At 37.7% G+C, this 15,083-nt stretch overlaps 1 protein-coding gene across 6 annotated transcripts in view; it reads right to left on the bottom strand.

Annotated features, from left to right (window-relative positions):
* Positions 1-4,863: 4,863 nt before the first annotated feature.
* LOC140467375 (uncharacterized) overlaps positions 4,864-15,083 on the bottom strand; it is a 41,605-nt gene continuing 31,385 nt past the window's right edge. For 3 of the 6 annotated variants that reach the window (XM_072563694.1, XM_072563697.1, XM_072563696.1), the window contains one exon: positions 4,864-14,952. In XM_072563694.1, the coding sequence (XP_072419795.1) occupies positions 14,391-14,952 (562 nt within the window). In that variant the 3' untranslated portion in view covers positions 4,864-14,390. The remainder of the gene's footprint in view (positions 14,953-15,083) is intronic. The other 3 variants (XR_011955435.1, XM_072563695.1, XR_011955434.1) reach the window with 3 other exon arrangements.

Raw genomic sequence — 15,083 nt, 5'->3', positions numbered from 1 at the left:
GCTACACCATCATTTCCTAGTTTCTCCTATCAATGGAAAGATGGCCTTCATTTCCATTCTATTCTGGCCTTTCAGTTATCTGTAAGTTTCGACGAGATGCCCCCCACCCTTCTAAACTCAATCAAGTACAGCCCCAGAATGCTCAACCGCTTCTTATATGACAAGCTCTTCATTCCCAGAATTATTTTTGAGCATCTCCTCTGAACCCCCTCCAATGTCAACACATCCTTCTTGAGATACAGGGTCCAAAATTACTCATAACATTCCTAATACAGCCTTAGTAGTATATCTTTGCTCTTGTATTCTCGCTCTCTTGAAATGAATGCTAAGGTTGAGTTTAGTCCAACAGGTTTATTCAGGAAGCACAAGCTTTTGTAGAGCTGCTCCTTCATCAGGTGGTTGTGGAGTATAAGATCTAAGACACAGAATTTATAGCAAAAGTTTACAGTGTGATGCAACTGAAATTATGCATTGAGAAAGATTTGGACTGTTTGTTAGTCTCTCATCGTTTAGAATGACCATTCTTTCATATGTAAATCCCAGAACCTTTTTTAAAAATTACATTCTCAAGTGAACTTTAACACTGGGTGCCGCATCAACTCAGTAGGTATAAGGTTACACTGAAGGTGTAAGGTTAAAGTCCGCCTGTCTGTGTCCCAAAGTTCAGATTGATTCTATTACTAAAAAAATGATTGATTCATGCAGTTTTTGAGCAAAATAAAATGTAATTCTGCAAATACAAATTCACCACACGACCTTATGTGTGTGCATGCATATGGGTGTGTATAGGGTGGGGGTGTCTGTGAGCGTATGTGTATGCACATAAGTGTAAAAGGGTAGAAGTCTGTCAGAGGATGCATGTGTGTATGTGTGAGCGTATGAGAGCTTGTGTATGAAGGGGGGTTGCGTGAGTGTATGGGTCGATAGGAATGTGTGTGTGTGTGTGTGTGTGTGTGTGTGTGTGTGTGTGTGTGTGTGCGTGTGTGCGCGAGAGAGTGTGTGAAAGAACGTGTGTGTAATGCAGTGGGGTAACCTGTAGTATGACATGAACACAAGGTCCCGGTTGAAGCCACCCCCATGGGTACCGAACTTAGCTAACAGCTTCCTCTCGGCCACTTTGCATTGTTGCCTGTCCCAAAGTTTGCCTTGGAGGATGGTCACCCAAAGATCCAAGGCCGAATGTCCTGGACTGCCGAAGTGTTCCCCAAGTGGGAGGAAACACTTCTGGCTGGGGATTGTTCTGTGGTGTCCATTCATCCGTTGCCGTAGCCTCTACTTGGTCTCCCCAAATTACCATGCCTCAGGGTATCCTTGCCTGCAGCGTGGACATGGCAGGTACTCATGTGACTTGGCAATGCTGTCTATCTTATACGCTGCAGGCAAGGATGCCCTGAGGCATGGTACATTGCCGAGACTGAGCACAGGCTATGGCAACGGATGAGTTGACACCACACAACAATCACCAACCAGGAATGTTCCATCCCAGTCAGAGAACACTTCATTGGTCCGGGACATTCGGCCTCCGATCTTCAGGTGACCATCCTCCCCAGGCAAACTTTGAGACAAGCAATAACACAAAGTGGCCAAGCAGAAGCTGTTGGTCAAGTTCGGTACCCCTGGGGATGGCCTCAACTAGGACCTTGGGTTCATGTCACACTACAGGTGATCCCACTGCACTACACACACACACTCCTATAGATCAATACACTGACGCAGACCCTCTCTCATATGCTCGCACATACACACGCCCACACCATCTCAGACATATACCCCTTTACAGTCACATACACATATACTCTCTCAGACACTCACATGCCCCTCCCCCGAACACACATCCACATGCGCGCGTCAAAGTTTGTGGGGTGAATTTGTACTTGCAGAATTACATTTTATTTTGCTCAATAACTGCATGAATCCATGAAATATTTACAGAATATTTTTAGTAATAGAATCAGTCTGAACATTGGGACACAGACAGACGGACTTTAACCTTACACCTTCAATGCACTGAGGTGACATGGCACCTACTGTTAAAGTTAACTTTAAAAAAAGTTCTGGAATTTACATATAAAAGAACTGAAACCAACGTGGTCATTCTAAATAATGAGAGACTTAACAAACAATCCAGGTCTTTTTCAATAAGTCATTTCAGTTGCATCAACACTAAACTTTTGTTATAAATTCTCTGCCTTACGATCTTATACTCCACAACCACCTGATGAAGGAGCAGCTCTCTGAAAGCTAGTGCTTCCAAATAAACCTGTTGGACTATAACCTGGTGTTGTGTGATTTTTAACTTTGTACACCGCAGTCCAACACCAGCATCTCCAAATCAAGGTTGTGTTTATCTTCCTAACAGCCAATTGAACCTGGATGTTAGCCTTCAGAGAATCCTGAACTAGGACTCCCAAGTTCCTTTTTGCTTCAGATTTCCAAAGCTGTTTCCATTTAGAAAATACATATTTATTATTCCTATCAAAGTGCCTCTCACTTTCCCAAATTGTATTCCATCAGACACTTGTTTGCCCCCTCTCCTAGTCTGCTCAAGTCCTTCTGCACCTTCCCCACTTCCTCAATACTACCTGTCCCTCCACAACTCTGTGTCATCTGCAAAGCTAGTAACAATGCATTCACTTCTTTTGTCTAGGTAATTAATATATAATACAAATAGCTGTGGTCTCAACCAAGACCCCCCGTGGAATTCCACTTTTACTGCTGCCATCCTGGAAAGACCCTTTTATCCATACTCTCTACATTCTGCCAGTCAGCCGATCCTCTATCCAGCTCAGTACCATACCTCTAACACCACAGGCTCTTATCTTATTTAGTAGCCTCCTCTGTGGCACCTTGTCAAAGGCCTTCTGGAAATTCAAACATCACACCCATTGCCTCTCGTTTGTCTGAATTGTTCATTACCTCCTCAAAGAACTCTAACAGATTTGTCAAGCATAACCTCCCCTGATGAAGTTGTGCTGACTCTGTACTATTATACCATGCAGTTCCAAGTATTCTGCAATCTCATCTTTGACAATGGACTCTAAAATCTTACTAATAACCAAGGTCAGGGTAACCAATCTATAGTTTCCAGTCTTCTGCCTCCCACCGTGCTTAAACAGGGATGTTGCAGTAGCCTTTTCCAGTTCTCTGGGATGATTCCAGTGATTCCTGAAAGATCACCACTGATGCCTCTACAATCTCCTCAGCTATCTCCTTCAGAACTTCAGGGTGAGGTCCATCCGATTTATCCACCTTCAGAGCTTGCAGCTTCCCCAGCACCTTCTCCTGAGTGATGGCTACTATACTCACCTCTGCCTCCTGATTCTCTTGAAGCTCAGTAAGCTATTAGCATCATGCATTGAAAGCTGATGCAATGTACCTATTCAATTCCTCCACCATTAATTTTACCCCATTATGACTGCTCTTACTTTCCAGTGGTCCAATGTCTACTTCTGCCTCTCTCTTACCTTTTGGATATCTAAAAAGAATATTTTATTATTAACCATCTTGCTCTCATGTTTCAGTTTCTCTACACCTACTGATTTTTTAGTTGTCCTCTGCTGGTTTTTAGAGGCTTCCCACTAATCTTCACTGCATTGTATGCCTTAACACTATTTCTGATTTCCCTGGTCAGCCATGGTTGCTTCATTTCTTCTCTAGCACGCCTCCCACGTCTTCCTCTTTGGGATGAATCTCTGCTGTGCCTCCCAAATTACTCTCAGAAACTTCTACCAATGCTGCTCCACTGTCTTTCTTGCTTGGATACCCTTCCACTCAACTCTAGTCATTTCCTCCCTCACGTCTCTATAGGTGCCTTTACTCTATTATAATACTGTTACATCGGATACCAGCTTCTCCCTCTCAAACCACAATGGGATCCACCAGCTCCAATATCATGCAGTTATATTGCCTGACTGGGCATGTCTATTTGAATTACTTAGCTCTTGATTTTGTTTTGGAAAATTTCAAACTTGTCTTAGTTTGTAGCTTGTAAATATTTTCCCTATTTACCTTCAAACTGAAAGTAACCTATAGAAGTCAAACAGACCAAAGATATATAGGTTAGATGGATTGGCTATGCTAAATTGTCCTGCAGTATCCAGGAACATGCAGACTAGCTGGATTAGCCATGGTTAATCCAGGTTTACAGGGATGTGGTGGGTCTGGTGGGATGCTCTTCAGAGGTTTAATGCAGATTCTATGGGCCAAATGACCTTTTTCTGCACTGTAGAGATTCTGTAAAATTAGTAGATAAGCCCAACCAATGGACTTACAATTTACCTATGATGTGACCTTTTCTGTGCCCCAATTTGTCTCAGGCTGTATCTCACTCTGGATGTGATCTCTTCTTCCCGACAATGAAAAGTTTACAGATTGTGCACTTTCAACAGGCCCTCTCTCTTGCCTGGACGTGTGCAATTCCAATATTTTCAACCCCATTGCCAAAATCTAAAGAGCACATTACACTATCTTGAACAACAGTTCAAAAAAGCTGCTCACCGTCAGGACACACAGATGGGCAATAAATAGCGGCCTTATCAACAACACCATGTCCAAATGAAAAATATTACTTCTGGAACTCTCTAAAATCCCCCCCACCTCGCAAATGCTTTTTCTTCATCTAAAACTTAAACCTTACAAAACTTTGGTTTCTTCTAATCTTTCATTCCTCATGTCAATATCTGTCCCCATCTATTTCCAATGTGACGTTTTAGAAGCATTATGAAAATTGCTTTAAATTAAAATACATTTGTTTAAGTAAAAACACATTGAATGTCTATCTCATTAGATACTTAAGTTCTACAAACCAACAATGTTCATTATTTAAGGATTTAATGCATATGTTGTACATACTATACACGTAGAAGTTGGATTATAAATGACCAACATAACACACAGTAAACAGGCAAGTTTAATTAAACATAGGAAATTGGTTTGAAGTTCAAGCTAAATAAACAGTGTTTATTTGCATCAAGAAGTATATTTACTTTACCACTCGTCATAAGTGAAACTATGAAATTGAACAGTTTACTCAGAGATGAAGTAAAAGTAGCAAATCCGTTCAAAAATTTAATTTAGAAATACTGAGATAGCAAAGCTTTATTAGATCAGTCTATTATGAAAACCTTATTCATCGCAAACTTGGCAACAAATTTATTAAAGTATTTGCATATAACAAAATTCAATGCAGGTCAATACAACATTTCTACAAGTGGACCTGAATGTATAATAAACTTGATATCTTCAGTGCTTGTGTATAAGTTGCATGTCTAGTAATGCCATCTTTTACTGCTTTTGTAAACACAGATAGACGCAGAGTTTAGTAACACAAAAATAAACACATTTAGATGACACTTTTCACATTCTTGGGATATTCAAAACCAATAAATGACTTTTAAATTACAATCACAGTTGTTCTGCATAATACTCAATTTGAACACAGCAATGTTTGCCACACATGAAATCAATGAAGGGTCTACTTGTTCTTTGAACACGAAGTAGGAGCTTTTACATTACCTCAAGAGGCAAAGTCTCTAATCCAAAAGACGATATTTATCAAAAGGATCAGCCTAACTGATTTATTTGGATTGTAGTACAAGTCTTAAAGGTGATATTTTGATTCAGGAATATGAGTACTGAAATTCAATACAAAACTTGCATTTTCCAAATTGAACGGTGAAATTTTGTCTACAAACATCTTTTTAGCAGAAGTGCTCATTTTTTATGGAGGCAAGATACCAAATAATGTCTATTAATAAGGTTTGAACATTGATTACATTCTCCTGATAATATTAATCAGTCATTTTATTACACAAATGACTTTCCAACTTAACTATTAACTCAGCAAACAACTTGAGCAAAACCTAATCAGTTTAAAATTTCTAAACTCAGATTGTAAAAGGTGAAAAGCATAAATCAAGTATTTTTCTTTCTTGTCTGAATAAATTAACTGGTGTTACAAAAGAGACAATGGACTTTGCCTCATTACAAATTAAATAATTTCCTAAATGAATATGGCGATTATAAGCATCATAATTTACTTGATTACCTTACAGAGATCAAATCCAAGTCACCTTGGCAGCTTAGTTTCCTAATGCCACTGCAATGATGTACATGGTTTTGGGATTTTCTTGGTATATTGTATTAAATTTTACAAAACATCCTTAAAGTATCAAAATTTAGTATAATACTGTAAAAAGAAACTGGTCAGAATTGTAACAATGAAGTGTTCACCTATTTCTACTTCATAGATGCAGTATGAAAGGTGTCCTTGGTCAGTCCCAGTTGCTCCTTAAAGCAGAGGATATAAAACAAGATGAAGAGCAACTGGCATAACATGGTACAGACTGCAGGGGCATAAGGTTGCAGCAGGTTTTATCTGAATAGCAGGGAATATGTGTGCTCTTGAATTTAATTGCTTTGCTTTTGATGGAAATTTAAAAATGAGGAAGTTATGTTCTTTCAGTGGAAAAGAGAAAGAAAAACATCAAAAGAGCCATTCCAGGTCTCACCAATGCAGACTTTAAGTCTTCCGCACAGCCAAGCAATACATATGCACATAAAACATGTATAAATAAACTTTCAAAGCATACTTGTCAGTGGTATCACTATCATTACCCATAATGGAAGTCACCCCCAATATGTAATAGGAGTTACTTTTTGGGATAATGAGAAGTCCTAATTTTTACACAATGAAATGCTAAATAAAGTTAGAGACAATATATAACAAAAAAACAATAAAATGAAATTAATTTAAACAAAGTTATTTAGACAAAAAGGAAACATCTCACACAAAGCCATGCAGGGAACAATGCAGGCAAGGGTAGGAGTAATGAAGAGCTTATTGTATACAAGCCTAAGAACCTGAACAGAAGTTGTGAACTGAACAAAAAAAAATCATTAAAATGCTTGGAAAATGGAATGATGAATCAACATCTCCAATATTTCATAAAGGTTATACCCATTAAGCACTGGATTATAGTATCCTGGTTTTACTGACTTTAGGGAATCAATTCATGCTCAGGGGCTTAGTACAATTAAGTACCAGGAGACTGATCTATTCCGAAGTTTTACCATTTACAAAACTATATGGATATGACTAGATTGGTAGCCCTCTACATGACCAAGCCTGAAGCAACTCAAATGCTGGAGCATTAACAGCTTGCTACATCTACTCTAAAAATACAAGACTCAATGTAGGCAAACCACAGTAAGAGTACCAGATATTACATATTGGTTGTCATCTGTACAGACTTCCTATCACTAACATGAAAAGAATAAATGAAAAAGGTTCCACGTTACAAGTCAAAGGGAGGATTGCTGTTGTCTGAACACATGGTGTAGTCAACGATTTTATGTCATAAACTCTCCCTCCACCTTCCCTATTTTGCTTTGAGTTTCTTTTTCTCTCTCATATTTCTCCTACTCCCTTCCTGGCCATTCATGCCCCTCCAGACAACTTTTTTTTTGTTTCTTTACCTTTTCCTTTGTCTTGGTACCATTAAATCCTCTTTTCATTTCACTTCTCCTTCCCTCCATCCAGCCACAGACCTTTCTTGTTGTTCTTAATACCTTTCATCTGCCCAAAGTCTCCATTCCTAATTTCTCCCAATTCTAACGCAAGGTCACAAACTAAAATGTTTTTTTTAATTGCCTCGGGTATTCTGAGGCCCACTGAGCATTTTCATCTTTCCCTCTTCTCTCATAATTCCAGATCTCCAGCGCATACAGTGTTTAATATTTGTCTGCCAATGCTATTTGTAACAGATCAAAAATCAATATAGCCATTGAAAACATATGAAAAGAATTCTAATCATGTGGCCATGAAAAGTTAAATTGTCTTTTATTTGACACCTGAGAAATTTCATAATTTTTGAATTATAAACACTTTTCTAAACTTTGCATACACATAACTGGTGTAGGACAAATACATTATATGCAACATGCTATAGCTTACATCAACCTCTGTTATTAATCCTGGTTTTGAAGCCAAATTACTTCATCCATTTCTGAAGCAACTTATGTAATTGTTTATTTTATTATAATTTCAAGGTAATATCAATTTCAAGGTAATCTACAAGCAAAGACATTGAAATACAGGATCCCGAACTTATATCTACTTTCAAGCAATTGTGTTCTGTGCAAGATAAGACAAAATCACATTATTAAAAATACTGTAGTCCTAACATTATCAGTTTTCTTAATGAAATAAATGCAAGGAAACAGTATAAATGCGACATGACAATAAGGTAGGGAACATAAAAGGTCTGGGTGCAAGTACTGACCAATGACTTTTGTTGTCCGTGGAAAGGTAGTAAACTTGGATAGATTACTTGTGAGAACCTATTTGGAAGAGTGTAGTTTTAGTCACAGTATGTTCAAGATAATATTTATGCAACAGAATGTTTAAAGAATGGTTTAGGTGTAGTAGTCTATTGGATCCAAAGCTAAACCAAGAACGAAAGAAGATCATAGATCTGAAATGACAAAACATCCAAGTGAAGCTACAGAAAATAATTAAACCTTTCCCTGGTGAGATTCTCTGCAGAATCTGCTCCAATTCAGTCAATTAATTTAAACACCTCGTAAAATGTCTGATTGGAAATGATGTTGGGATAATGAGGATGACTATCAGACTTTGTCTTGTGTAGATCTGTACAATCAGTTACAGCACAATATACAATAACTCCTGTCTTACTACAGTGGGAAGGAATATAGTGTGTAGATCATAGCTAGTCAGAATGGAGTGACGTGCACTTTCATTTTCTAAAATCTTGCTTGACAACATTTGAAGGTCAATTAGCACTTATGCAGAATGTTCCATGAAAGTTTAAATTAGGAGACTAAAATGAATCGTATGTCAACTGGGGTTGGTCTGCGAAGCAAATTAACTTGCTGGTACAAGTTAACTTGTATATTCTGACTAGCAATGGCATACACATGATATTCCTTCCCACTGTAGTAAGACAGGAGCTACTGAATATTGTGCGGAAACGGATTATACAGATCTACACAAGACGAAGTCTGACAGTCATCCTCATTACCCCAACATCATTTCCAATCAGACAGTTAACCAGCTCCTTAATTAACTTGTATATTCTTCAGCATAAAATGTAAAATGTTACAGAAAATTGGCTCAATTTGATAAGGCATTACACCTAAAAACATTAAACTAGACACATGGGAAGATTTTCAATTACATCAAAGATCAGCTAGCACACAAGATTGCATTTGTAATGCTAACTCTGGTTTAGAAACATTGACAGAAGTTTAAATTAGCACGACTGGACAAACATGCAGAGGCACTGTGCTTTAAATCCCATTGCATCTCAGCTCATGCTTCAGGATTTCCATGTAGATTACTCAGAAGCATACCAATAAGAGAAATGAAGTGCTATCAAATCCAGGTCTAAAGACATACTGGACTTGCTGATGAACATTAAGCAGTTTCAGTAGAAAACACAGAAAACTATTTAAAAGAACATTCATCTGTAGTTATCAGTTGATAGAAATTTTCTTAAAATTGATTCATCTTAAGAAACCCAAATAATATAGCGATATTGGTATATTTATCAAGATTTCCTTCATCAGTTACACCAGAGAGGATTTTGACCACAGAAATCACACCAGCTATTCACCTGTGTACAGAGGAAGAGCAATACTATAGAAACGAACAGAAGACCATGCTCACAAGTATCCTTACAAAACATAGAAGGTATACAGATGTGGAGTTTATGATTACTTTCAAGATACAGGATCTAAAGGCAGGCAATCACAGACCCATGTAGCCTCCTACAATGAATCTGTAACTAACTCTGTGGCAGTGGCAATGGTAATCAAGACCCACATTTCATTTTTAGCTGTTTTGAACTCTGTCCAGACTTCAGCTAGTGATACATCTCATATCAGCTCATCAATCCATAACCTGTGCATGCAATTGGTTATGGACACTTTTGTTTCCACAACCCCACCTTCCAAGCAAATGATTGAATCAGGTTCTATATGGACCCTTCTGCTCAACTGGAAAAAATGCTGGTACTTGCAGCCATTTCGATGTTCCACATACAGGTTGTCATTGATTGGGCACCAGCATGTGGCTTGTGTTGGCCAAAAAATTATGCAGATACCTCCATGTCCCTGGTTGTTACTATGATGCATCTGCATAGCAGTTCTCATCGTTTGACAAACAGGAGATTATAATCACTAGAGATCATAACATTATATCTATACAAGTGACTCATGGCATTTTGGTGGAGCCCTAGCTCCCTGGCTGCACAGAAAGTTTTAGTGGCAAGGATATCATAATACAGCAGATAATTAGTGCCCCAAACAATAATTTTACTGCTTTATGGTGACAATACACTCAAGGTAAAGTGACAAGACAAAATGCCACACAAACTGTTTACGAACACTTTCATATTTTCAGACACGCAGCTCCAACTGAGGCGGAACATCCAATACCATTACAATTATTGATGTGGAGCAAGCAGTTGCCTTTCACGTTCCAGAAAAGATATACATCTAATGGTCGGTTTTGTTTTGCACTGATTAGGACAAATGTGACACTGCATGAGAACTGTTGGGGTCATTTGAAATTCAGTATTCTTGTATTTGTCCTCATGAATGCAAAACAACACAGACCTGTCTCCTTTCAGCAATATATATGAGCCATAACACATCTGTTACTGCTTCTGATATTTTTTCATTAGCATAACAGTGATGCAGGCTGCTGTTTGTGCCCATGTGCAATTACAATGAGGAAAGATGGTGCAATGGCTAGTTGTGATTGGATGAGAAACACAAAATTTAGGAAGAGAATCACCTGAAATATGGCAGGGGTGCAAAAGTTAGTGTGTCAATGCCTAATGCAGAATGATCAAGGCAGGAAGATCAGTATTACTTATCCTGTTCTGGACTAGTCATTCTGCATCTCCTCCAAGTTCTTCAAATGACATCTGAGGCCCTTATTACTCCAGACTTTTTGCTTGCATTTAGAAACACTGATTATTCAAGAAACGGAGGACCTGCCTGCTCCATTAACACTGTGCAGCTGAACCTACAGGCTCAAACCTTTGAAATCTTATGAATTAATCTCTGTATCAGACACAACTGGATCAGTGAAACTTCACCTCTCAGGTAGAAACCCTGCCCCTCAAGGAACTGGCCTAGTTGCCAGTCATGTCTGCCAATTCATTAGATATAAACCAAGCCATAGCTTCAAAATTCACTCTCAATCAGACAGCTGGCCTCATCACCTCTCTTACTAGTCAGCCAGAGTCAGAACTATCCAATTTACTTTAGCAATGCTCCCCTAAGCTTTATTTTCATACTGACATGCGGATTCTGAAGGTAACTACACTAGATTTTAAAAAAAGGGGATTGCAATTTCATGGCAATGCACTTGACAACTATGCAACATTATAAAAATCCAAAATTCTTCCTTCCACACTACTATCAACCTGTTGCAGAAGGAGACAAAACCAAAGAAAGAACTGAAGTTTGCTTAATTCTTCCAAACTTTAATCACAATTATGGAAGGTTTTTGTCATGTAGATGTGGGGTATGTAACTTTTCCCACTATTAGTTGCGTGGCTGTGATGGTTGGCTAATTAAATATAAGCCCATGCATATTCTGCATTTTGAAGTGCAACACTCAAAATTACTTTGAATGACTGTCACCATAGCAGCAGTGAGGAAAGGACATGTTCCTGTTCAACCCTGCCAACATCTTAAAGGTAAAATCAACACAATGCTGCTAAAATGAAACAAGTTCAACAATTCACCTATTGCTTGAACTTGAAACCAGCCTCAGATATTGCAGAGCTTTCAGCTGATATTTTGCTAGTACCTTCACTCATTAAGTATGCTGCCAAATTAATTTAGTGGAGAATATATCTTAGTGCACAAAAATCAACGCTAATTTTCATTCATATATCTTAACTGGTCATCAACATGTCTGGTGTACTTTGTCAGTTAGTCTTCAGACCATTTCACAAAACACCTGACAGACAGTAAGTAATTGACAAGTGAACACAAAAGCTTAAAAAGATTGCTCACAGCCAATGCATTTCATCTTGGTGGCTTAAAATATTAAAAGTAATCCTGACTCAATCTTTTACAAGTTATAGATATATTACTTTCCATAAATCATAAAGTTGATTCAGTCATTTTACTAACATGCAATAAAAAAGTACTGCAGATGTAAAAAGTCATACATAAATAAGAATTCAAACAATAAATCACAAAGGTTCTGCTAACAATATAGCAAGTTAAGAGAAATTAGACTATCCTAAGATGTCTTTATAAGATTCTAAATTCCATAAGGCATTGGATGATTTGTTTCATTTAAGTGTGAAGAAATTACCAACAAGAAACAATAGTGATTAGCATTGCATCAACAGAATATGGTACATTTGCAAACAATGCAGTTAAAAGGTCAATAGTTTAATACACAGTTGGTCCGGAGGGGGGGACATTCTAGTGTCACAGATAATCTTTAGCATTACCGCACTTTACATCGACCTAGCACTTTCCCTAAAGCTACTCTGTGCTTTTAAAAGTCTGGTTTGTCTGGAATGAAAGGACAATACTCTTCATTATTTTCAGAAGCATGGTCAATTTCTTGAATTTGTTGTCTTAAAAATCAAACATATAGAACATAACTGACACTCTATGTAGACTGTTATAGAAACATTCATTAATCCAGCAAGTCTGAATCATCACTGTTATATGAATAAAGAACAATATGATATGGAGTTAATTGTTTCAATTACAAATGTTTGGAGGCCAGTCTCATCTTCCACATATCCACAAGGTAAGAACTTCCAACAACAATTCATCAAAAGTCAACATCAAACAGGAAGACTACTAGCTAGTATACTTTAGGAAAGTCTCAAGCAAGGTATCTCAGATACTTGAGAAGATTAAGAAGTAACATAGTAACTTGATTCAAAATTAATTAGAAGGAACTAAACAGGAGGGAGGAGTTAAGGGCAGGATTCCAGAGAGGTTGAAAATCTGTCCTGATGTCCCACAATGCTGAGTTTGAGATGACAATTTGAAAGGTATCAATATAGATGACTGATTTAATTCCTTAAAAAGCTATAAGGAATACTGGGAAGATAGGGAGCTCACAAGCATAGGTTGAAATTTAATGTCCGTAAGTTTATGGTTATATATTTTGGTACAAAAATAAAGAAATTATGTTCTATACAGAACTGGTTGGATGTTGCTGAAGAGCAAATTAAGAGTGCACACAATTAAAGGACATTTAAGGGATCCACTACAGTTGATACGGTATTAAGCAATATTACTGGAATTCTGCAATATTAGAAAAAAGTATAGCACATACAAGCCAAATAGTAAGGATGGTCTATACAAAACCTTAATAAAAGTTCAAATGTAACATGCAATTTGGGTTGCATATAATGACAAGGATATAAAGCAGATTCAATAGTAAGAGGAAATCAACACAGCATTGGAAAATTGGGGCTTTTTCATCAGAATGTAATAATTTTAAATCATTCTAAAATCTATGTTAGAACAATAAAAGTACTCTGTATCTTAATATTAAAGTGACCTAGACCTAGGGTCCGTAGACAGAAAATTAAATACACGATATTAGTGCTCAGAGCAATGAAAGCTCTTAAGAGAGAACTTATGCTGTGGAATTCAAAATCAGAATAAACAATCAAGGCAGAAACTATGCAAATATTTAAGATTAGAACTGATGGGTAAAGGAAAAGGAAAAGGAAAATGGAAACAGGCAAATAGATATGATTGGGACTAACATGTATGGAATGTAACCACTTCGATGGGTTCAGCAGGATAAGCTGTTTGTTAGTTGTAACTTCCACATACTGCTGTGTGTTAAACAACCTCTGTTACCATTTACTCTGAAAGAGCAAAAAAAAGAGCCATTTCTACTAATTCCATGACTCCAAGGATTCAGTTTGCATTTTCTTTCCCCTCTCAAAAAATACCAGACTAACAAACTTTATAATAACAGGAATGCCATCATGTGACAAAATTCTAAAGTGGAATTCAGCACTTAAGTGATGGAATTTAATGGGATCCCCTACCTTGTTGGTTGAGATTCTGTACATAAGTCACCAGCCTCTTAAAAATATGGCAAGAATGACATAAAACCTGAATAAAAGGACAGACAAATTGAAAATGTGATGGCTAACAATTTATCAACAGCATACAACCCACCTTTAAACATTAACATTATTTGCTTTGGCTACACACCTATACAGAGTATGCAAAAGTAGATTTTGTTGGAATTCTGTATGGAAGGTTAAGAGTTCACTTTGTATTACTTACAAGATATTCAATGTTTACTATACATAAGTCTTAAATCCAAATAAAGACAATAAAATCAACACATACCATCAAAATTGGTATTCTCTGTCCCTTTTCTGATTTATTTTACAATACGTTCCGTCACTGTAACAGTGTCCTTTTTCACTCTTTTCATAGTAACCATGCCGAGGATCACTATCCCGAAAGTGATACCTCTTGGAGAAATAATGTCTTTCACAATCAGAGCTGTCCCTGTCATGGTCAAACCTGTCCTTTTTGTGGCCACGGCTGTCCCGATCATGGCCACGGCTGTCCCGATCACGGCCATGGCAGTCCCGATCATGGTCATGGCAGTCCCGATCACCACCATGGCTGTCCCGATCACGGCCATAGTTGTCCCGATCACGCCCTCGGCTGTCCCGATCACGCCCTCGGCTGTCCCGATCACAGCCATAGCTGTCCCAATGTTGATGAACTGAAGGTGAATTTCCATAGTAACTTCTTTCATAACTCCGTTGTCTTTTGCGATCATAATCCATTCTTTTCTCTTGATAACTATCACAGGAACCTGGACTTCTGGACCGATCTCGCAGATATCCACTTGTCTCTCTAGATCTTTGGTTTTTTCTTTGTCCAGTGTATTCATGCTCCCTTTTTAAAAGAAATAAAATGCAAACATTGTACTCTGAGCCATTTACTACAAAAATGTACCCAAATTTTCTTGCATGCTTTTGTGGCTTTCTGGATCTTAGAATTTATTAACTGTCATATGTCTCTTATTA

This window comes from Chiloscyllium punctatum, chromosome 45 (genome assembly GCF_047496795.1).
Source record: "Chiloscyllium punctatum isolate Juve2018m chromosome 45, sChiPun1.3, whole genome shotgun sequence".
In the NCBI taxonomy this organism is placed as follows: domain Eukaryota; kingdom Metazoa; phylum Chordata; class Chondrichthyes; order Orectolobiformes; family Hemiscylliidae; genus Chiloscyllium; species Chiloscyllium punctatum.
Note: the sequence above shows the minus strand (reverse complement) of the source record. Positions and strands in the feature narration are given on the sequence as shown.